We start from the raw sequence: 23,879 nt of genomic DNA, 5'->3' as shown, positions 1-23,879 counted from the left end.
CAGGCTTCCTGTTAGCTCCTTCGAGGCTTCTATCTAGTCCACATTAGTTCCCAAAGTCCAGCTGAGGGTTATTCCTACCACACCAGAAGATCTCGTGGACTTTTAGAAGGGACTTCTAGAAGGTGAGCATCTGTCAAGGGAACACACACACACACACACACACACACACACACACACACACACACACACACACACACCTCTCTGACATGTACAATCTGTCCCACCGCTGACCCCGGTGGCTGAGGTGCCAAAGCCCAGTGCCTTACCTCGGCATGTAGATGAATCACGACTGAAAAATGTCTCCACAGGTTTCCGATTCACCTCGCTAGGAAAACCGGTCAGCTGGTTCCCATGCCCAAAATCTGAAATCTCAAGATCCTGACAATGATGGTGACCGTGGCAAAAGAAGTCCAGGACCATGGCACTGTGCCCTGCAGTATCCCACGGCGCTGGGACTTCTCCAGTCGAGAAGATGCAGTAGAGAGGCAGCGACTCATTCTAAGGCTAGATCTCGGGTTCCAGGGTTTGGAGAAGCGCGCGCCCATAGATGGTGGCCTTCAAAGACTTCTTCTTTTCGCACTCGAAGTCCCAAGTCCAAGCAGCCAGGCACTGAGACTTGAAGGATTCTTAGAAGACAGCAAAGTGGATCCCGGTCCTGTGATCTCGGCGAAGGTTTCCATCTCGATGCATTTTCAGATACCTAGTGCCAGTCTGCAGCAGGTGCACCCCGTCTAGCCCCCTGAGTCCCTAGGCTTTCCCTTGCCCCACAGGGACCCCATCCCATTCCCCGCCCAGTCCTCCCACCGCCCCGCCCCACACTGGCCCCTCCCCTAGTCCCCGTCCCGCCCCCGCCTCGGCCACGCCCCCGCCGGAAGCACTCGCGCGCCCCGGGGCCGGCAGCGCACCGGGGTCCAGCGCTCAGGGCTGAGCTGCATTGGAGTCCCGCGGTCCGCGGCCCTTCTCCGCATGGATCCCGCAGAGCGCGCGCAGGCGGCACGAGCTCGGGTGCCCAGGTGGGTGCGGAGGCTGCTCGCGTGGTGCCGGGCGCTCGCCCGGGACTGGATCTGAGCCGGTCGCTGCTGCACGGGGGACGCGCTCCGGTCCTAGGGGAGAAGAGAGGGGAATGGGGGGCGGAGGAGAGGAGGAGATGGAGGAGGGGAGGAAGAGAGGAAGGGACGGTGGACCGGAGGATGGACGGAGGGGCGGACCGAGGGGTGTCGGGTGGCTCCTGGACCCCAGCCGCATCCCGGCGGGCGCAGAAACTTGATTCGGGAAACAGGTTCTTTTTGTGTTTGTAGGATCGATCCGTATGGATTTGAAAGGCCGGAAGACTTTGATTATGAAGCTTATGAAGAATTCTTTTCCACGTACCTGGTGATACTCACCAAGAGGGCGATCAAATGGTCCAAACTTCTAAAGGGGAGCGACAGGATCCGAAAAAGCCTGACAGGTGAGAGGCCTGATGCTGGCTGGGTTAGCAGCCATTCAACCAAACGTGACTTTCCCCAGCAGCCAGACCCCCTGTGGCGCGACCCCCAGCGCGACCTCTGGACTGGCGGGCCTCCTGTAGCGCTTCTCTGCTGCAGTTAAAGAGTCCCAGCAGTAGAGTCTCCAGCAGTAGAACTCAGTATAGGGCAACCCGCGAGTGTGGTTACCCGCCTTGGCCCCCTGCAGCAAGACCTCTCTAAAATAGGACTCCTCAGCAGCAGGGCCCGCACTTGCCATGAACCCCTATAGTCAAGACCTATGAACACCGCCTGGCGCACGCGCTCACACATAAGCAACTCCCTAGGAGCTGGACTCCTCTATAGTTGATCCCCACTACTCCCAAGCGCGACTCCTGGGACACCAGGAGATCCTTGCCCAATCACTGACTGAGGGCCTTGTGTGTCTGCGTGAGGGAGCCACAGAGCAGGCTGGGGAGTTCCACCATGGTCGCCACGCCCTCTTAACTGAAGATGGGCAAAGTCCATACTTACTTAGAAGCTTGAGGAAGCCTCGTGTTCTGAGGGGGTTTAGAACAGCGCCTAGTTCACAGAGATTGAGTAAGGGTGGGACACTCAGGGTGGGGCTCTGGGTATGTCCTTTTCCTAGCAGGGGCTGCAGTGGGGGACTGGGCTCCAGCTAGATCTCATGCTTCAGTATCAGATAGGCTGGGCTCCTGGTTGGTCCAATTCTGAGACAAACTTTCCTCCTCTTGAACAGGGACAACTATTTCTTTCCAATCTTTTTCTTTTCCTTTTCCTTCCCCTACATCATATTTGATCCCCATTTGTTTCCTTGCTGGAATCACAGCCCTTCCCTGCTTAAGGGGATTTTGTTCGTTTCACTGGGTTGTGAAGATGATAGGGACTTCCTATTTGTTAAAGGCCTGTGTGCAGGCATTTGCCAGGTGGCCAGGTAGACAGACCTGCAGTGTAACCCCGAGGGCATTAGGATGGTTCTGGAGCTGGATGGCTCAGTCAGAAGGACTAGGAGGGAAAAAAGGGAGAGGGCACTCTGTTCCCTCCTGTCTCTGTGCTAGCACGCTTCCGGCTAGCACCTGCTTCTTTGGTCTTTTAATGCTAGAAAGTTTTATTTACACTTAATGTATAGGTCATGCACATGGTAAATGTTTTAGTTATATGGAAAGATACAAAGTGAAGTTCCTTCTCCCACACCTAGTCTACCACTACAGAAGTAACCACTGCCAACTCCTTAATGTGTCCCCCAGGAGCACTTGGCCTTTAGTACAGGAAGTGACTTCTGTTCTATGGCTGGGAGGGTAGGTAAGGCCAGACTGATTATCACTGGAAGATGCAGGTCTGTGCAGATCTCTCTCTCTCTCTTTTTCTAAAATGATTTATTTACTTTTATGTGTATTGATGTTTGACCTGGGAGTATGTCTGTGTGAGCCTATTGGATCCTCTAGAACTGGAGTTACAGACTGATGTGAGCTGCCATGTGGGTGTTGGGAACTGAACTCAGGGCCTCTGGAAGAACAACCAATGCTCTTAACCATTGAGATATTTCTCCAGCCACACAGATCTCTTCTTACACATGCCAGCAAGAACTTGTCCTTCTGAGGGCTTTGGCAGGCCTTGAACTTGTGATCCTTTGCAGGCCTCAGCCACTGGGACTGGGTCGCAGTTGTCTGGTTTGGTTTCCTTTTGAACACTTACCTCAAAACTTGTTGGGTGGAAAGGACATTGAGCAAGTAAGAGCAGAGTGCTTCCTGCTTTCCCAGAGGACCCAAGTTCAATTTCTAGCACCATGTGGAGTGGGTCACAGCCTCCTGGGAATCCAATGCCCCTGGCCTCCGTGGGCACACATACTCATGTATAAACACTCACATGCATGCCCACGTGTGCACACACACACACAAGATAGCTGGCTTTATGGCACATGCCTTTAATCCTAGCCTCTGAGTAGATTTTTGTGAGTTCGAGGCCAGGGCTACACAGAGAGTCTCTCTCTCTCTCTCTCTCTCTCTCTCTCTCTCTCTCTCTCTCTCTCTCTCTGTGTGTGTGTGTGTGTGTGTGTGTGTGTGGTATATCACTGTGCAGTCAGAGCTGGAATGGAATAGAACTCTTATGTAGACCAGATTGGTTTCAAACTCACAACAGTCCTCCTGCCTCTGTCTTCTGAGTGCTGATTGAGATTAAGTGTACAGGACACCACACCAGGCCTGGCTAAAAAGAACTCTCCCCCCTCCACCCAAAAAATTTAACTTTTTAAACCATTATTTTGTTTTAATATTATTTTGATTATGTAATATTCATTAGGCTGTAATTATGGTTACAGGTTTAAGGCTCCTGGCTGACTCTTAGCCTGAGGCAGGCTGTCCTGATGTTCTGGCAGGGTGTGGGGGGGGGGTCCTGGGAGTTCCAGAGTGTCCCTGTTTCTAACTTTATAGTCAGGGAAGCTGTAGTGCTAGGAAGGTCAATCAAGCACAAAACAAGAGTAGACAAGTTACTTCAGAAATGGGATCCCTGCCAGATATCCTAGGTTGACTATAGTGTAAGAGCAGAGCAAGATCTCTAGGAGAGAGCTCACATGATCAAGGAAGATGTGTCCATGTATGGGGGTAGGAGCCAGGGGCTCCGTGTTAAACCCAGTCTTGAGTTTCAGTAAGTACCCATTGGTATCTGCGGATCCTCCCTCCCTCCTCGACCACCCCCTCCCATCTCTGCCTTGGGTTTTTGTTTTTCAAGACAGGGTCTCTCTGTGTAACAGCTCTGGCTGTCTGAACTCAATTTGTAGACCAGGCTGGCCTCAAATTCACAGAGATCCCATTTTGAAGTTTTGATTTCACTGATAAATTTTTGTTTGTCTGAGATAACCTATTTTAAGCTCCTGCTGACTTAGAACTTGCTATATAGACCGGGCTGGCCTTGAACTCACAGTCGTCATCTGCCCCTGCTTCCCAAGTGCTGGGCTTACAGGCATGCATTACCATGCCTTGGGGTTGGTAATAGATTTTAAACAGGTTTGGAAGGAAACTCAAAGACATCTTACTGGCATTCAAGAGAGGAAACTGTAGGACAGGCAAGCTATAGAGCTCAGCAGCTGCCAGGAGAGTGAAGAGGAGAAGGAGTTACTGTTTGAGGTAGAAGAGGAAAAGCTGGCAGTCTGTAAGCATCTGGATCTGGGGAGACTTGTGGGTGTAAGTACACATCCTATTAAGGGGCTATTACTCCTTCCATTCTCTTTACCACATATTCAGGTGTCCTGTGTTTCTTTTCATCATCTGGCTTTAGGTGGGTCTTCTTGACCTTGTTTGTGCAAGGCAAGCACCTTCCATAGCAAAAGGGTGTCAGCTACTGGCCAAGCCATCTATGCAGAGGTCACTGACCACCAGCTATGCCAGAGGATGTCACCATGTTGGTATTTTGTATGTGCAGAAGAGGTTTCTGATTGAGGATGCCCCCTCTGTCTACATGAGAAAGGATGCTTTAGGTCATAGGTTGTTAGAGGACATCTCATATGACAGCTTTAAGTCACACTACTGACCAAGTGCAGGCATAGTGGTAACTGTTTTCCCGTCCTATGTGAAGGTCCACTGGGAGCCCCCAAAAATAGAACATGCCTTCTCTATAGCAGGGGGAGTTTGAACTCAGCCCTTTGTTCTGCCTTTCTCTGTTCAGAGAGCAAGCTTGGAGCCATTTGCTTCTTTGTCCTCCTTGTTGGCTTTAGTGTATCACACACCTCAACTCCAAGTGAATTGTGGAAGCATGTTCACTGTCAAATGTCCCAAGCTTGGCTTTTGCTTGACCTGGTTGGGGCAGAGAGGTAGAAGCTAGTTCTTTGGGGAGTTCTCTGGGGTTCTCTGCAGGGTTTAATGACCTCTGTGGGGGAACCCTGCCCTCAGCAGGAGTTCATTCTATGAGTGCAAGAAAGCTGCCTTCAATTCCCTCGAAGACACACAGTAAATTTAGATAAGGTAAAAATGTGCATGGAGACTGGCCTCTGGGCCACAGCAACAGCTGGACTGCCTGCTGTTTCTGCTTCACAGATAAGAAACTGAGGCAGGTTTGGGTGTGGAGCTAGGAAGCCTTAGCAGAGAAGATATTGATCAGTGCTCCAACTGATGTGTGGGACTATTTTATTTTGTCCTTTGCTTAAAAAAAATGAAATAACACATTAACAAAAATACCTTATATTACTAAATTATTTTTTCTTAATTTTGTTATTTTGTTTACTAAATTATTTTTAAAATTGATAGTGAAACTCACTGTTATGAATGTACAGTTTAAGGATTTTAGACAAACAGCAAAACACAGTTACAATTCAAACCAGAGCCAGCGGAACTTTAATTGTAATCGGCAGGGGCAGAGGCAGAGGCAGAGGCAGGAGGATTGCCATAAGTAATGTTGAAGCCAGCCTGGTCCACATAGCATTCTACATAGAGTTCTAGGCTAGCTAGGTCCTATCTCAAAAAACTGAAAAAGTTAGCAGCGGGGTGGGGGTGGCTGGAGAGATGGCTCAGCAGCTGAGAGTGCATATTGCTTTTGGAGAGAGCCTGAGTTTGGCTCCCAGTATCTATGTCAGACTGTTTAAAGTATAAAACTCCAGCTCTGGGGTCTAGTACCTTTGTGGGTACCTGCTCTTTGGTGCACCTCCTATGCTCATGAAAAAGTAAAAGTTTCATCACTTTCCAAATACCATGGATCATTCCTTGTCAGTCATTTCTGAGTCAGCCTTCCCAGGATGCTGTGTAACTGCCTGGCTAGGCTGCAGCATTTGAGTCTGGTTTTGGTATTGCACCAGACTCTAGTTCTCACCCTTCCTAATGCTACCTTCCTTTAATATAGCTCCTCATGTTTTGGTGACCCCCAACCATAAAATAATTTCATTGCTACTTCATAACTGTAATTTTGCTACTTTTATGAATTGTAGTGTAAATACTGATATGCAACCTCTGGGGTGTGTGTATGTGTTTGGGGGTTGCAGCCCACAGGTTGAGAACCACTGCACTAGCGGTTGGTTTATCTAGGGTCTTGTGTGCTGTGCATCAGTGTGGCTCATTCCTTCTGTTGCTGAGGTGTTTCTCAACCTATCTGCTCATTAATTGACACGCTGGGTATGAAAGCCAATGGTAAAAATGCCTATAGGCTTTGGTGTGAATGTAGGTTTTCTTAAATAAATGCTGGGATTGCTAGATTATATTAAAGGCTTAACTCATAAGGTATTTCATTGCTTAGCATGTGTCAGGCCTATCTGATCACAGAGTTAAAAGGAGGCGGGGGAGGGGAGCTGGAAAAGAAATTGCAAGTGTTTTCCAAAGTGGCTGTGCATTTTTGCATTCTCACCATTCTGTGGGGCTTCATTGACTGCAACTTTTACGATGCTTGGTTTTTGTTTGTTTATTTATTTGTTTATTTAAACCATTCTTTATTTGGACAGACTTTTGTTTTTCTTTTTTCTTTTTTTTTTTTGCACTGAATTTCCTTTGCCACTTTTGTCAAGAAGCAATTGGCTTTCTTTGTGTGAGCCTGTTTCTCTGCATTGCTTTTAAAAAAAAAAAAAAAAAATTTATGTTTATGGGTATTTTTCGTGCATGTGTGTGGGTGCTGGTAATTGAACCCAGATCCTCTGGAAGAGGAACTAGTGCTCTTAACCACTGAGTCAACCTCTGGACAACTACTTCTGTGTTCTTTATTGTGTCCCATGAATCCACTGATCTAATCCTTCACCGATACCAGATTGTTTCTGTTACTGTGAGTTTATAGTCAGCTTTAGAACATTAGTGTGTGTGTGTGTGTGTAGGTATTTGGATGTGTGTGTATAGGTATTTGGGTGTGTGTGTGTGTGTGTGTGTGTGTGTAGGTATTTGGATGTGTGTGTATAGGTATTTGGGTGTGTGTGTGTGTGTGTGTGTGTGTAGGTATTTGGATGTGTGTGTATAGGTATTTGGGTGTGTGTGTGTGTGTAGGTATTTGGGTGTGTGTGTGTATGTGTGTATAGGTATTTGGGTGTGTGTGTGTGTGTAGGTATTTGGGTGTGTGTGTGTGTATAGGTATTTGGGTGTGTGTATATAGGTACTTGGGTGTGTGTGTGTGTGTGTGTGTGTAGGTATTTGGATGTGTGTGTATAGGTATTTGGGTATGTGTGTGTGTGTGTATAGGTATTTGGGTGTGTGTGTGTGTAGGTATTTGGGTGTGTGTGTGTATGTGTGTATAGGTATTTGGGTGTGTGTATATAGGTATTTGGGTGTGTGTGTGTGTAGGTATTTGGGTGTGTGTGTGTGTGTAGGTATTTGGGTGTGTGTGTGTGTGTGTGTATTTGGGTGTGTGTGTGTGTGTGTGTGTGTGTATAGGTATTTGGGTGTGTGTGTATAGGTATTTGGGTCCAGTCAATTCTCTCCTTCCACCTTCCCCATGGATTTATGTGGATCCTGGGGACTAAACTCACCAAGCTTTCACTGCAAGTGCCATTACCTGCTAACCCACCTTTCCAGGCCACCTGAAGTTTTTTATGATTTATCTGCTGGACAGAAATGGTGCCTCAGGTCTTTTCTTTTTTTGTAGTGCTGGGAATTGAACCTAGGATCCCATGCTAAGCAAATGCCATACGGTTAAGCTGTATTCTGAGCCCAGGTTTTTTCTTTTTTCATGATGGCTGGTAGGATCTCACTAGTTGCATGTGCTTTTATTTCCCTTTTCCAGCTCAGTATTAGTCACCTTTCTGTTACCATAACACATACCTGAGAGAGAAGGTTTGCTGGGGCTTCTGGGTTTGGAGATTGTCTCTGCTGCTTTAGGCCTGGCATTTGCATATTGAGGCAGGAGACAGAGTTGGGTATCCCCACTGACCTCATGGCCAGGAGAGAGAGGAAGAGGAGGAAGAACATCCCACAGTCCTTCAAGGGCAGAACCTGCAGTTACCTAAAGACCGTGGTAGATGCCACCTTTAAAAGGCTCCTCCTAGTAGCACTGCTCTGGGGACCACGCTTTAGATACACGGGCAGGGGTCAGTTAACATCCAAATTATAGCACTCATTTAAAAGTAATCAATCTTTTTTCAATGTGTGTGTGTTCTCTGCATGTGCAAATGTGTATCACATGCATGTCCAGTGTCCAAGGAGATCAGAAGAGGACATCAGATCTCCTAGGCCTGGAGTTACAGATGGTTGTGAGCTGCCATATGGGTGCTGGGACTTGAACCCAGGATCCTCTACAAGAGCAACAAGTGCTGTTAACCACTGATCCAACTCTTGGGCCCAAAGTAATGATTTTTTAAAATAATGCAATGTCAGAGGCGAACAGCAAAGCTTTGAGTGTTTGCTTTGAAGAAGGCAAATATTGAAACTGTCATTAAGGTAGCAGCAGCCCAGCCTAGATACAGCTGTGAGATGAGACAAGGGTGTGAATGTGTGGAGACACCTTGTGGGCATCTGTTCTCTCCAGCTGCCTCAACTGTGAGGATCAAATCAAAGTCACCAGGCTTGGTGGTAGCAGGTGCTTTTACTGCTTTCAATAAAAGTGTCCCTGCAAGATAAAGCAGTGATCAGCAAGAGAGAGTTACCTCCAAAGGGATTGAGACCTGTGCTAAAGCAGCGGTCCCTCTGGGCTCCTGGGGTCTACAGAGAGCACATCTTTGGCCCCCCACTAGCTTTTGCCCCCCCTCCCATAGCCATGTGCTGAGTCACACCTGACCATCTTGCTTGCCTTCCTCCAGGTTGGACCAGTTCTGGTTGCTGTTCAAGGTCCTTGAGTAACCCCCGCCCATCCCCCAAGTCCCTTGCCCTTGCCTCTCTACCTGAAGCTCCGGTATTCAGCAGATAATCCACACCTCTACCTGCATCCTACCCCTACCCCCACCCAGCTAGGCTTTTAAAACTTTTGTCTCTTTTGGTTCTGCACATTGAATCTGGGACCTGGTACATGCCAAACGTTCTATTCTACTGAGCCTCACCCCAGCTGGACTCTTTGGTCCTACAATGGGTCTACTCATTGTGGTGAACAGGATGTACGGCCCTTTGGGGCCAAGAACAAGAGGCTGGACAGAATCCCTCTCTCCTCAGAGTTGAGGGTATGTAGCTTTTGGGGCTGGTGGTAGAGGTTGCAGATGAGCTTGCAACCTAGCCTGTCCCCTCTCTAGCTAGTCGGTGCATTAGAAGTGAGTGGTTAGTGTGCTCCATTTCAGAGGTCTTGTGGACTATTTCTGTTCTGATCCCCTGGGCTCTTAGCTCACCTCAGTCTCTCTGGGTTTCAGTGAAGCGCTATGTCCGGAAGGGAATCCCACTGGAGCACCGGGCCCGTGTCTGGATGGCTATGAGTGGTGCCCAGGCCCAGATGGACCAGAACCCTGGATACTACCGGCGACTGCTCGAGGGAGAGTGTAGTCCCAGCCTGGAGGAAGCCATCAGGACAGGTGGGAGGCCTATGCTCAAGAGTTGCCAGGCAGGGTGGTGCACAACATTAGGGCGGGAGGATCTCTGAGTTCGAGGCTAGTCTGGTCTACATAGCAAATTCTAGGACAACCAGGGCCACATAGAGAGACTCTGTCTCAAAACCAAAGATAAAAAGAAAACACGTGTGTGCGCGCGCACGCGCGCACGCGCACACACACACACACACACACACACACACAGAGGAAGGCCAAACAATAACAAACCCTACAATCCCCAAAAGCTCAGAGTTTAACATAAATTGAATATTATTATATTAATATTTAGGAACTACAGCTGCATTTCCAAAGGGCAAACTCCAGTGAACAATACTAGTGTAAACACAAAGTGCTGGAGTTTTATATTACCTAACAGAGCACAGAAGCTGAGGAGACAGCTTGTTCCTGCCATGGGTAGGACCATTCTGCAGCCCCCACTGCCCTCCTGAGCCTCCCTTCACATGGCTAGGGCTTGTGGGAGCTGAGGCAGTCTGGGGGTGGGGAAACTGAGGCAGTGTGGGGGGGTTGAGGCAGTCTGAGGGGTTGAGGCAGTCTGAGGGGTTGAGTCAGTCTGGGGGGGTTGAGGCAGTGGGAGGGCTGAGGCAGTCTGGGTGTTGAGGCAGTGGAGGGCTGAGGCAGTCTGGGGGGGTTGAGGCAGTGTGGGGGGAGTTGAGTCAGTCTGGGGGGGTTGAGGCAGTGGGGGGGGCTGAGGCAGTCTGGGGGGGTTGAGGCAGTGGAGGGCTGAGTCAGTCTGGGGGGGTTGAGGCAGTGTGGGGGGAGTTGAGTCAGTCTGGGGGGGTTGAGGCAGTGGGGGGGGCTGAGGCAGTCTGGGGGGGCTGAGGCAGTGGGGGGGATTTGAGGCAGTCTGTGGAGGGGGCCGGCCCTGAAGCAGTCTGAAGGGATATGGAACCCAGCCAGAGGTCTCAGAACAGAAGCTCTGCCTGTGGTTCTCTGAGAGCCAGTGGTGCTGAAGTTCTCTGCCCAAGTCCTCAGGTAGCCTCCTGTGTCCTAGATACAATAGACTATCACTATTTGTCTGGAAAATGAGTTTAAAGGTTCTGTTTAGTGCATATTTTAGAAGAAAAAAATTGTAGAAAAATATGCATATCATAGTTCATTTTTTATTTCCCAAACTGAAACTGTCCCCTGTAAACACTAATGATTCTCCACTCGGACTTTCTTTGGAGTACCGGCTCTCAAATAATGATGAGGAGACTTCTTATTAAGTATGAAAGCTTGGCCTTAGCTTAGGCTTGTTCCCAACTAGCTCTTATGACTTAAATTAACCCATTTATATTAATCTATGTTCTGCCATGTGGCTCATTACCTTTGTTCAGTACCCTGCATACCACTTCCTCCGTTGTCTGGCTGGAGAATTCCTCACCCCTCAGATTCCTCCCCAGAACCTCTCTCTCCCCAGAAGTCCCATCTATCCTCTCCTGCCTGCTATTGGCCATTTAGCTCTTTATTAAACTAGTCAGAAGGTGCCTAGGCAAAGACACATCTTCACACAACAGTCCTCCTACATTCTAGCTCTAGCACGTGTCATTCTGTTTTTGTCTCTTACTGTATGTAGATCCTGTGGGACGCGTGTAAGCTCTATCATGTGGCCATTTAATTATTTATTTTTGAGACAGGGCCTCACTGTGTAGTACTGGGCTGGCCTAGAACTTACCATGTAGATCAGGCTAGCTTCAACTCATAATCTGCATGTCTCTATCTCCCAAGTGCTAGGATTAAAGATGCGCATCCACCGTACTGGCTTGCTTTTCGTTTTTAAAATTACATTTATTTATTTATTTATTTAGTGTGTGTGTGGGGGGGGGGGTGTGTGTGTGTGTTCTATGGATATATGGAGGTTAGAGGACTGAGATTAAAGAACTTGTGGGAATTGGCTCTCCTTCCATTATGTGGGTACCAAGGATAGAGCTCAGGCCAATCAAGTTTGGTGACAAGTACCTTTATTTTAGGCTGGTTTTCCAGACCTGCCTCTACATTCTGAGTGCTGGGATTACAGGTTTATGCTACCATGCCTGGTTTATGTGGTGCTGGGGATCAAACCCAGGGTTTTCTACATGTAGACAAGCACTCTACCAACTAAGCCACATCCCAGCCTGGTTACTTTTGAATGTCTGGATAAACCATCATAGACGACCACACGGTGGACTTTACATGTCCACAGAACCACTTTGATGCTGCACAAACAGGGCCACAAGCCTTATCCACATTCAGCTTTCTTCCCTACATCATAGAAAGACCCTAACATGTGGGGGAAATGTCACAGTCAAGGTGCCATGTAGGGTGAACACAGCCTGCATGGGTAGTCTGAAGTAGTGAGAGGCTGCTGTTCCTGTGACCATCTGCGTCATGGAATGTTTACAGTTCCAGGGAAGATGTTTTGGGTCTGGGAGGTTATGGAGGGTGAAGGGCTGTGACAGCAGGAAGGGGCAGGGCAGAGAAGCTTCTGCACAGAGCCCGGGAGCGTGCATTTCCTTAATTCCTGGTATCATTTTATCTCTGAAGGGAGTCTTGGCCTGCTCTCCTTCATATGTTTCTGGGTGTTTTGTTTCAGTTCTTTTGAAACTGCAGTTCACTCTATAGCTCAGGCTAGCCCTGAACTCTGCGCTCATCCTGCCTTGGTCTCCTGGGTGTTGTGGTTACAGGTTTGAGCTACCAAAGCTAGCCTGTTGTTTGTTGAGACAGGATTCCATTATGTAGCCCTGGATGACTCACAATCCCCTATGTAGAGCAGGTTGTCCTTGAACTCATAGAAACCTGACTTCCTCTTTTCAGAGTACTGGGATTAAAGGATTAGAGAGGGGTGTGCTCCATGCCCAGCCCTAGTCTTGTGTATTTGATTTTTGAATCTGGAAGCTTTCCCCCACGCCGACAGGGTACCTGGGAGTGTCCAGAGGAGACCATAGCTCCAGGGAGCTACCTGCCATTCCCAATTCGGAAAGAAAACTGGGACCCATACTGCTGCCTTTCCTGGTGCTAAGATCAGGTGTACAGCATGCCTGAGGTGGTGTCTAGGTGCCTGAGGTGCCTCAGGTATAGCCAAGGTAGTGCCGATCCTGAAATCTGAGGCAGAGTCTGGCCACCGTGGCAGATGCAGGGGGTTGATGGTGACACTGGTGCATTTCTGTGCAGACCTGAACCGGACATTCCCTGACAACGTGAGGTTCCGGAAGACGTCAGAGCCTTGTCTTCAGAAGACCCTATACAATGTGCTGCTGGCATACGGGCTACACAACCAAGGTGTGGGGTACTGCCAGGTGAGCCCCCAGAGCCTTAGAGCTGGCATGTGTGTGGGGGAGTCGTTTGACACGCCACAGGTTCATGGCAGTGACATTTTGTAGGTGCAAGCTTTGTTCCTGGCTCATGAGCTCTGGGCCAGGACACCTCCCTCACAGTAGACCTAGCTTGTGTATGTCCCTGGTGGAAAAGCAGGGGACACCTGCTGGATGACTTTGTGCTGTCACAGTGAACAGAAGAGGATGGAATCTGGAGACAACGGGAATGACATTGAGTGACACAGAATGGGAAGGAGCAAAGCTTGAGCATAGGAGACTTGAAGCCTGCCCCTACAGTGACACACTTCCTCCTACAAGGCCATACCCACTCACTCCAACAAAGCCACTCTCTATGGGGACCATTTTCTTTCAAACCACCACAGGGACACAGTCTCGCCCATGACATGGGGAATTGTAAAGTGATCACACGTGGCTTTGCATTCTCTTTGGATGAAGTTGTGCTGACTTTGTACAGGTGCTTCTGTGTGAGCATCATTCCCATGCTGGCGCCGGCGTTTTCCCAGTAGCTTTCACTCTGACCCAGGAACATAGAGCTGTTACTGGCCTCCATGCTGTCATGGTACCTTGGATTTGCACTTTCCATTTTTCTTTTCTTTTTTGGTGTTGGACTTTGAATCTTTTGCAAGACTGAAAAGTTCTCTTGTCACTGAGCTTCATTCAGCCTTTGTGGGCAAGACATAGCCTGTCATGAGTTTGTGCATACATCTGCATGTGGGGGCCAGGGGCTGACATCAAGTGTCTTGTCCTATAGATGACTCTTCACTTTGCGTTTAGGACATGACCCTCTGCGCTCACTCAACCCAGTGCTTGCTAACTTAGGCAGACTGGCTGGCCTGCAAGTCCTAGGGTAATCTTCTGTCTCCACCTCCCCAGTACTGAGATGATCACCACATGCCGTTTCACATGGGTACTGGGGTCCTGAATTCAAGTGTGGGACAAACACTTTACCAGGGCCACCCCCAAGCCCCTGTGCATCTTACCTGTGCGTGGAATCTGATTCTTGGGGACATTCTGAGCAGAGGTACAGAACAGAGGTATTGGAGGCTGTGAGCCCAGCAGTGGGTGTTGGCTCCTGGTAAGTGTATCTTTGTACAGACCTCACCTGTGGTGCCCATTTCATGTTACTTGAGCCTACCTGTTGTGGGAAGCTGGATCTCTTCCCTTGTTTCTAAAGGAACTCATGATTATTTTAGAAGTATAGACGGGACAAAAGGGAGGAAGACAGAAGCTGTGCAAGGCTTTATCCTCCCAGTAGTGACAGGAGCACACGTCCCTAGTTCTACCAGAAGCTTCAAGGGCCATGGCCTCTCCCTGGCTTCCAGGTAGCATCTTCCTTGTAGGGATTGCCATCTCATTGCCCTACGCCTTCAGTCAGCACCATGGTCCTTACTAGTTTTTGTTGTTTGTCTTTTGTGGGGGACTGAGAGTTGAACATGAGAAGTGAGTGCCTTACCCTTGAGCTATTCCACGGGCCTCTTCTCATTTTTTTATTTTGAGTCAGAGTCTCTGTCATTTACCTAGGCTGGCCTTGAACTCGTGGTCCTCCTACCTCAGCTTCCTAAGACATTGGGCATATAGACTGTGTCACCAGTCCTGGCTGACTATTATAAAGTCACTAGTAGGTTCCCCCCTGCCAGAGCTCTGTGCTGGTCAGATTGGTCATCAGGTTCATCACCACCAACTGTACCACAGGCCAGCAGTAGGAGGAGAGAGCCTTGGGTTTTATATCCTGAGTGGCAGTCGGTGTTCTCCAGGCTGCAATCCCTCTTTGAATGGCTGACAACTAGCCTTGGGGCTCTTCTGAGCTATGCAGAGGTGGGTCGAGAGCAGCAGTTCTCAACCTGTGGGTCTTGACACCTTTGGGGACCACATATCAGATATCCTGCCTATCAGATATTTATAGTTCATAACAGTAGCAAAATTGCAGTTTTGAAGTGACAATGAAAATAATTTTATTGTTGGGGACCACCAGAACATGAAGAAGTGTATTAAAGAGTCACAGCATTAGGAAGGTTAAGAACCACTGCACTAGAATGTCACAGATTTCCAGGAAGGGCAGAAGAATGTAAACCCGTGGTGAGCTAAAACACTGCACCTTGTCTAGAACTCGGGGTCAAGTTTGTTTTCCATCCTGGTTTCAGGGAATGAATTTCATAGCAGGATATCTGATCCTTATCACCAAGAACGAAGAGGAATCTTTTTGGCTCTTGGATGCTCTTGTTGGAAGAATACTGCCTGGTAGGTTCAAAGTTCTCTTTGCCCCACCTCCTACCCCACCCCATCCCACCCTACTTCTGGCATCTTTGAAAAAGTCTGGCTGGCCAGTCAGAATGGAGTGAAATGGCTGGGGTGTAACTCAGGGACAGAACACTTTCTGGCTTTTATGAAGGAAGAAGGACTTGGGTTTAATCCCCAACAATGGAGAGAGACAGACAGAGAGAGTGAGGGGGGGGGGAGAGAGAAAAGGAGAGGGAAAAATATAGTGAAAACAGTCGGTTTGTGGAAGCCGAAGTTAAGAATTGGGTTTCTGTGGTCTCTGCTAAGGGTGTGGGCTTGCCTTTGGCCATGTGCCCTCCTGGTTCCTTCCTTGTGTGTGTGGCCTTTATGTAGTTGAGTTTATCACACATGAGCTACACAGTTTGTGAGAACCCAGCACACTGTTGACAAGTGTTGCTACTTTGTAAGTTGGAAGTCCTTTTCAAATCTATCTGCCTTCTAGTCATTAATAGAGATGAATAGCCAGTGTAGTAAAGCCAGTGTAGACCATAGGCTGCAGTGAGGGCTACTGGGAGGAGCTAGTGCTGTCCTGAGGGAGATGACTTGGGGCAGATAGGATTTCCTGCCTGTCCAGCCCTGTGCCTGGTCCCTCAGAAGGGTGTTTACAACATGAGAGGGTGTGTGGCCTTGGGCCTGGGTTGTTTTCCTAGTTCCTGCTAAACTTCAAACCTATCTTCACATCAGCCTAAGTTTAGTGTGTTCATTTTGGTCAAGCTCATTTCACAGATGAGACTGCAGGCTTAGGGAATGTGTCAGCTCCAAGCCAATCCACTGTTGTCTTCTCTGAGCCTGGGTTCTGAGGCACGACTGCAGGATATGTCCTTGCTGAGATGTGTGGTAGGGACATGCTGGATAGACTCACTGGAGAGAAGCAAGCACATCTTGCTGCTTCTGTTAGTTCATGAGGCACAGAGGTAGGGACGTGAGGTGGCTAGTTAGTATCAGCTTGACACAAGCTGGAGTGAGTCGTTTGGGAAGAGGGAACCTCAACAGAGAAAATGCCCTCACAAGACTGGCCTGTAGGCAAGTGTGTGTGGTACATTTCCTTGATTGATGATTGATGGAAAGGGCCTAGCTCACTGTGGGTGGGGCCACCCCTGGCTTCTATAAGAGAACAGGCTGAGCAAGCCATGGGAAGCAAGCCAGTTAACAGCGCTCTGCCCTGTTTGAGTTCCCGCCCCGACTTCCCTTTATAATGGACAGAGATATAGAAGTGTAAGCCAAATATACCCTTTTCTCCCCACCTTGCTTTTTGTCATGGTGTTTCCCCGCAATAGAAACACTAATTAAGACAGGGCACGGAGGCACAAACCTTTAATCCCGTCACTCAGGAGGCAGAGGCAAGCTCATGAGTTTGAGTTTGTGTTCAGCCTGGTTTATATAGCGAGTTCCCGTTCATCCAAGGCAATATAGTGAGACCCCATCTCAAGTGGGGGGGGGGAAAAAGCCCATGTCAGCAGTTAGTGAAAGATGCCACGAGTGAGGTTGCTTCTAGTGTGGAGAGAGTGTGTGGTCCTTACTGGTGACACAGTTAGTACACCATGCCCAGCTTCCCAGTGCAGGGGCTGCATGTACTCCATCCCTTGCTTCCCACTGTGAGGTCTTCTACAGTCTGGTTACTTTTATTGCTCATGATCACCAATTACTTTCCCAAGTTCTGTCATCGAGGAATGGAAGGAAGATATGGACCTCAGACCCACAGAAGCTCTTCTCATGCGTTAGGAAGAACAGTGTATGCTGGGTATGGTGGCACACACTGTAGCCCTGGCACCTGGGAGACTACGACAGGACGGTGAAGAGTGAAGGGACACCCTGAGGGAGTGCAGAAGGGAATGTAGTGCCACTTCCAACTGCAGGGTGCATCCCAAAACACGGAGTCCTGGGTACTGAGCCTCGGTGGGCTGCTTTTTCCCGGGTGCACATGTGTGATAATGTGTGAGTTAGGCACCAGTAGGAATAGCTAACTGGTAAGACAGAAGTTTTGGCAGTGTACCGTGAGACATGCTAGGGAAGATGGCCTCTCCCAGAATGCCTTGTTTCATCTACCCTTGTGATCAAGGAGACTCAAGTGCAGGCACTGTGACAGCCAGAGTAGCTTTTGGACTAGTCACACAGGTGACATTCTGTAGGCTGAAGTCCCTCTCTCTTGTGTGCAGCCAATACATATATATATATATGGCTAGGGTTCAGGACAAAACGAAAGAACGCTGAGCTTTTACCATGAAGAACAGGTAGGTGGCACATGTCCCTGGACTCCCATCTCGCCCTTTAGCCTCACATCTGGGAGCGATCCTCAGCATGTCACTTAACTAGGGATGTGGCTGTGTCCTGGTAGGTAGAGCTGGGGTGAGGGTCTGTGGTCTGGACACAGACCTAGAGTGATGACCCCTGGTTACAGCAAGGGAAAGGCACTGGTCTCCAGGGCTGGACCTCTGGACCTGGGACCCTCACTGGTAACAGACAGCTGGGGTGTGCAGGGTGTGTTTCATAGGCTCATACAATGTGATTGCTCTGGCCCCAAGGCTCAGCTTTCTTCATTGTCCCAGGAGATGATGTCTCTGTACACAGCTTTCTCCAAATATTTCATCTGCAGGCAGGCACCCCCAGCCTGCTACAGTGAGATGTGTCAGCACAGTGGGCCAGGCTATCCCTTTTTTCTATAGACCCTGATGCCACCCAAGCCTAAGGATTCTGTCTGGTGGGTCTGCCCTGAACTCTGGACTAGGACTTTCTGCCTTTTTTGTGACTTCAGCTGTTTTTCACTCCCCAAACAGCATTTGCCACCATCAAGGATGACTCATATTCTTTCTTCCTCTCCTTCTCATCCCCCACCCCTGCCACTACCACCAATCTAGCCCTGTTTCCCAACTCCTCTGTGGTTCTGGCTGGCCTGGAACTCAGTATATTGACTGGGCTAACCTCAAACTCATCAGTCCTGCCTCCTGAATGCTGGAATTGCAAAGTGTGCCACAATATTCAGCTGGTTCATGTTCTCTCCCTCCCGTCCTCCATCCTTCCTCCTCTTCTTTTTTGAGACAGGGTTTCTTTTGGCTGTTCTGGAAATCACTTTGTAGAGCAGGCTGGCCTGGAACTCACAAAGGTCCTCCTGACTCTGCCTCCCAAGTTCTGGAATAACAGGCCTGCGCTACCAACGTCCAGCTCTTTCTTTTCGTTTAGGCTGCTTGCAGGGCCAAGCTGGTCTCCATGGTGGTTGCTAACAAAAGGTGACAGCTCCCTCATTCCCAGCAGAGCCTCTCTGCCCGCCAGTGTGGGCTTCCTGTACATTGGTACTTGTGATTAAGTGCTTTGACATGTCCTTTACCTGTGACTGGAACCAAACAGGTGGAGTGTGACACAGAATGCATACATCTTCAACTAGAAACCATGCAGAATGAAAAGTGTTAAGTGAAAAAGTAGTCACTTGCAGACCATACCACTGACAGAACTTGGCAACCTCTACCTTTTCTTGGGGCAGCCAGGATGCTGGGGCTGAGCCTGGATATGGGGCTATGAACAAAGGCATAGATGCCCCTGGAATAGGAGAGGCACTCCCTGTAGCTAGGACTGCATGGCTCTGGCCATCTGTGCACTGTGGTCACACCTACCGTCCGAGGGTAGTACTGCACTGGCTTCCACAGGAGAGTGGTAGCAAAGTGTGGAGGTGAGTGGGTTAATGTAATCCTCCTCTGGGAGACGTCTCAGTGCCGTGGGGTTCGGGGCATGAGTTTAACATCTCTATTTTTGGAAGCTGGTCTAAGCTTCCAAGCAGGGCCAAGGTCACAAAATGCTCCTTTGCAAATCTTCCCTGCTGTTCCTGCTCAGCACCCTTCCCTCTGCTGAGCTGATGACAGAGCTGGGGACGGCCTGGTTGTCTTTGCACACGCCTCTCCCAGCTAAACAGGATGAACAGTTAGGAAGAGCCAGGAGTGTAATCCTAGCTTGTAATCCATGCATTTAGGAGGTCAAGGCAAGAGCGTCACAAATTGTAGGTCATCCTGGTGTTCAGAGAACCTATCTCAGAAACCTATCACGACCACTATCACCAACATCACCCAGAAACACCCAGAATAAGTTAACAACAGAAACAAGGCAGAGAGCAAATGGTGAAAAGGCTCCAAGAGGCAGATTCAAAGGAAATGTGTAAAAGACTGTCCTTCCTTCCTTCCCTCCACTTCCTCCCCCTCCCATTTTCTTTTTTTGAGATAGGCTGCCCTGGAACTCCATGTCTGTAGAATGGTTCAGTTCCAACCTCGATGTTAAATGAGTGTGGACTGCTCATCCTATGACACAATGACTGTGTGTTCACTTCATGGAGAAGATACTGTTGGTGTGTAATTAGTGTTCCATTGTTTTTTGTTTTATCACAGGCTTACTGATTTCTTTTGTAGCGTAAACCAAGCATTAAAATTAATAATAACAGTGCCCTAAAAAGTTAAAAAAAATAAGTAGGAAGGTCAGTAAGATGGCTCAGTTGACAAAGCCACTTGTCTCCTAGATTAACTACCAGAGTTTGATTCCCAGAACCCACATTGTTTAACATAGGGAACTAAGCCCTTAAAGTTGTCCTTTGATCTACATGTGTATGGCAGGCATGACCCTCATGTGCCAATCCCCCCCTCCATTGAATAAGGAATTGTAAGTTGAGGAAAAAAAAATTAAGTAGGTAAACCCAAAAATATTTTGGCAAAGCACATGCCTTCAAGTGAAATGCTGTTGGATGCACTTGTGTGAATTTGATTATAAAATTTACCACCCTAACATTTACTCCCCCATTTCTTCTGCTCTCCTCCATCCCACCATGTAGCCCAGGCTAGTCTCAAACTCACTTTATGTAGCCAATTGCTACATGTCCCAAATGTTGGGATTTCAGGTGTGTGCAACCATACCTACTTTTATTCGGTACTGGGTCAAATTCAGGGCTTCTTGCATGCTAGATAAAACAAGCACTGTGCCAAATGAGCTATATCCCAGCCCTGAGAACCTGAAACTGTCCCATTAACCTGTGACTCCCTCTCCTCATCGTTCAGCAGTGTTGTGAATCTGATGTCCTGAGACTTCATAGAATTATTCGGGGCCTGTTTCTTGTGACTTAGTTAGTAAACTGGGGTCCTCAAGGCTCCTCCATGGAAGAGGTGTGTGTGTGTGTGTGCGTACGCGCGCGCACGCAAAATCAAGATGAAACCCAGGGGCCTTGTGCATGCTATGCAAATGCTCTGCCACTGAGCCCTCTTCTTATCTTTCATTTTGAAATGGGCTCACGAAATAACTAGGCTGTCCTTGGATCTCTGTAGCTCAAGCAGGCATTGACCTTAGTCTCCCAAGTACCTGGAAACTTGGGCCTCTGTCCCATGCTACTGACCTGAGTCTCAGTTCCTCTATCCCTCTACATGACAGATTACTATAGCCCGGCAATGCTGGGACTGAAGACGGATCAGGAGGTCCTAGCAGAGCTGGTGAGGATGAAGTTGCCAGCGGTGGCAGCCCTGATGGATGGCCATGGTGTGCTATGGACCCTGCTAGTGTCTCGATGGTTCATCTGCCTGTTTGTGGACATCCTGCCAGTGGAGGTGAGCACCTTGATAACCCTCAGGGGCTGTGTGGGCTGCTGCAGAGTGACTGGGTATTTCTGTCTCTACAGACTGTGCTACGGATCTGGGACTGTTTGTTCAATGAAGGTTCCAAGATCATCTTCCGGGTTGCTCTGACCTTAATTAAGCAACACCAGGAATTTATATTGGAAGCCAAAAGTGTTCCAGACATCTGTGACAAATTCAAACAAATCACCAAAGGGGACTTTGTGACTGAGTGTCACACATTCATGCAAGTAAGTTTCTGGGTTGCTTGGATCCTGGTGCCTGAGTCCATCTTCCAGTGAGTAGCTCCCTCCTTCCCTCCCTCCCTGAGCTATGGCTGGAGTCCAGGGCTGCAGACCTCATGTCTGAGGCCACTGCTGTTCATGAGGAGAGCCTGCTCTGGTTCACACTGGTTGGCAGTGGAGAGGTAAGCAGTCATGTCAGTGAGGCCTCCACTCCATCTCCCCAGCCAGCTCAGTCACTGGCTCTGTTGATTGCCAGCCTTCAGAAGGCCATAGACTCCCTCCTCCCCTGATCAGCTATAGTCATCTTTGGCACCTAAGAGGGTCATTTGTGAGGTTAGGGAGTGCAGGCTGTGTGGACCAACTGAAAACTGCCAAATACAAGGTGGGAATGATGCTGGGTAAGATCTAGGCTGGAGGACTGAGGCCAACAGAACCCAGGCTAAGTGACCCTGGCAGGAACCCATGCGAAGTAGAATCTGAGGGCTCCTTTCAAAGCCTGGACCTTCTTATGTAGACCACACTAGGCTCAAACTTCAGAGATCAGGCTGCCTCTGTCCCCTGAACACTGGAGACGGCAGTACACACACCTTTAATTCCAGAACTTGAGAGGTAGAGGCAGGCAAACCTCTGTGAGTTCAAGGCCAGCCTGGTTTACAAAGTTTCAGCATAGGCTCCAAAATTATAGAGAAACTCTGTCAACAAAAGGTGTGGACGGTCATACCCAGCACTAAAATCAGAGGATGTGGCTGAGGTGCCTTGCATGTTCTGTTCTATTCAACAGCTGTGGTTTGAAGCCCCTTGCAGGTAAGAAGCATCCTTGGAGGCACATGGGTGGGGGACACACACGATGGGACTCATGCCTTTATTCCCAGCACTCTTGAACTCTGTGTGAGTTCAAGGCCAGCCTGGTCTACATATTGAATTCTAGGACAGTCAGGGGCATCTATGTGAGAGGCCAGCCAGGGCTACCTGGAAAACTCTTTAAAAAAAAAAAAAAAACTACAAAAATTACCATTGGGGTATATACCTCAAGAGTAGGTGGTGCCCATACACACATACCTGGGTTGGTTCTGACTTTTGTAGTTGAAATGAAGTGTGGGAAGTTCCAAGTGGGTAAAGGGACAGAAACCTGTGGTGAGGTCCAGCAGGAACCCTGGGAAATGACCCCACACCTGTTCCCCATTCCTCTCATGACACTGAAGCCAAGCCAGGGAGTCCTGGGTGTCGTGGAGAGGGCTCATCCATAAGCTTCTTGGGGGCTTCATCCCAAAGTTAAACACAGTAGCTGCATGGACTAAGAAAAGCAGATAAACCCCAGGCTTCCCAGAACCAGCAGTTAACAGGCTGCAGAGAATCTGTGCTCTCACAGACATTGCAAGCTCAAGAAACATCGAGAGGCTGTCGGGGGACACTCTGCCCCCGTCTATAGGCAGTTAGTGATTACCTCAGTTCCTGTCCCCATGAAGAACCTGGACTCACTGACAGTTGTATTTCATTGTCCCATTTCCTGAGTGATTTAAAGTCATGGTGTTTTGCAGCTCTAGTTATCATGGTTGCAGTCTGGGGAGATGACTTGGTTCCTGGAGATTGTTTTCACAGGAGCTAGCTGACTTCTATGCATCCTCCATGTCCTGCCCTCACAGGCCTGGTGTACAGAGCTCCAAACATGGGTAGAAGCTAAATGTGGCCTATGCTGTGTGCCTCCAGTTACTCCAAGTTTGGGTGCCAAGTGACCAATCTCAGACATGCTTTGAGATGTGTGGTGACACAGGCCCAGAAAACTGCCTGGTCTCCATTCAGCTGGCCTCCGCTGGCACTCCATTCCTGCTTCATGTGGCAGAAGCTGACCCTAAGCTCCAGTGTAATACTTCAAGACTTAGCGTCTTGGTTGTTTGACCTCTGAACCTTGGCAATGTGGTAGTCACTGTTCTTGCTTGGAATTTGTAGAAACCAAAAGTGAAGTGTATTCAGCCCTGTGACAGTCTTGGGGTAACCCTTCTAGTGCAGGACACTGTGCTGCCATATCTTCTGGGAGGTGGAATCCTCACCCAGGCCATTTCCATGTAAGCTTGGCAGGTTGATCTGCCTGCTATGTGCCAACTTTCTTTCTTTTCAGACAAGGTTTCTCTGTGTAGCAAAAGCTGTCCTGGAACTCAACTCTATACACCAGGGTGACCTGAAACTCAGATCTACTTGCCTCTGCCTCCCAAGTGCTGGGATTAAAGATATGAGCTACTACCTCCCAGCTTTTTTTTTTTTGTACACCAGGCTGGCCTCTAATTCACAGAGACCTGCCCTAAGGCCTTGTATGGGCCAACTAAAGTGAAAATATGTTAAGAGGGGTTGTTTGGAAAAACATGTTCTGAATCTCTTCCAGAAAATATTTTCAGAACCAGGAAGCTTGTCCATGACAACCATCACCAGGCTCCGGGAGAGTTGCCGAGCTACACTGCTGACCCAGGGCTGAGTGCACACCTCCTACTCTGCTGCTGCTTGCACAACAGACACTTCACCAATTCCTGCCACTTTGTTCCTGTTGTAAATACTTGAAATCATAAAACTCTTAATGTGAACTTTTAAAAGACAATGATTTAAAATCA

At 48.7% G+C, this 23,879-nt stretch overlaps 1 protein-coding gene across 1 annotated transcript; it reads left to right on the top strand.

Annotated features, from left to right (window-relative positions):
• Window positions 1–860: 860 nt before the first annotated feature.
• Grtp1 (growth hormone regulated TBC protein 1) lies at window positions 861–23,879 on the top strand. The gene is made up of 8 exons (XM_051182026.1): window positions 861–1,013; window positions 1,299–1,450; window positions 9,697–9,855; window positions 13,021–13,145; window positions 15,326–15,422; window positions 20,856–21,028; window positions 21,100–21,285; window positions 23,657–23,879. The coding sequence occupies exons 1-8, from the start codon at window positions 967–969 to the stop codon at window positions 23,744–23,746; spliced, it is 1,029 nt and encodes a 342-aa protein (XP_051037983.1). The 5' UTR covers window positions 861–966; the 3' UTR covers window positions 23,747–23,879.

Source organism: Phodopus roborovskii, unplaced genomic scaffold (assembly GCF_943737965.1).
Source record: "Phodopus roborovskii unplaced genomic scaffold, PHOROB, whole genome shotgun sequence".
Taxonomy (NCBI): domain Eukaryota; kingdom Metazoa; phylum Chordata; class Mammalia; order Rodentia; family Cricetidae; genus Phodopus; species Phodopus roborovskii.
The sequence above is the reverse complement of the archived record's forward strand: the minus strand, read 5'-3'. Positions and strand labels throughout refer to the sequence as shown.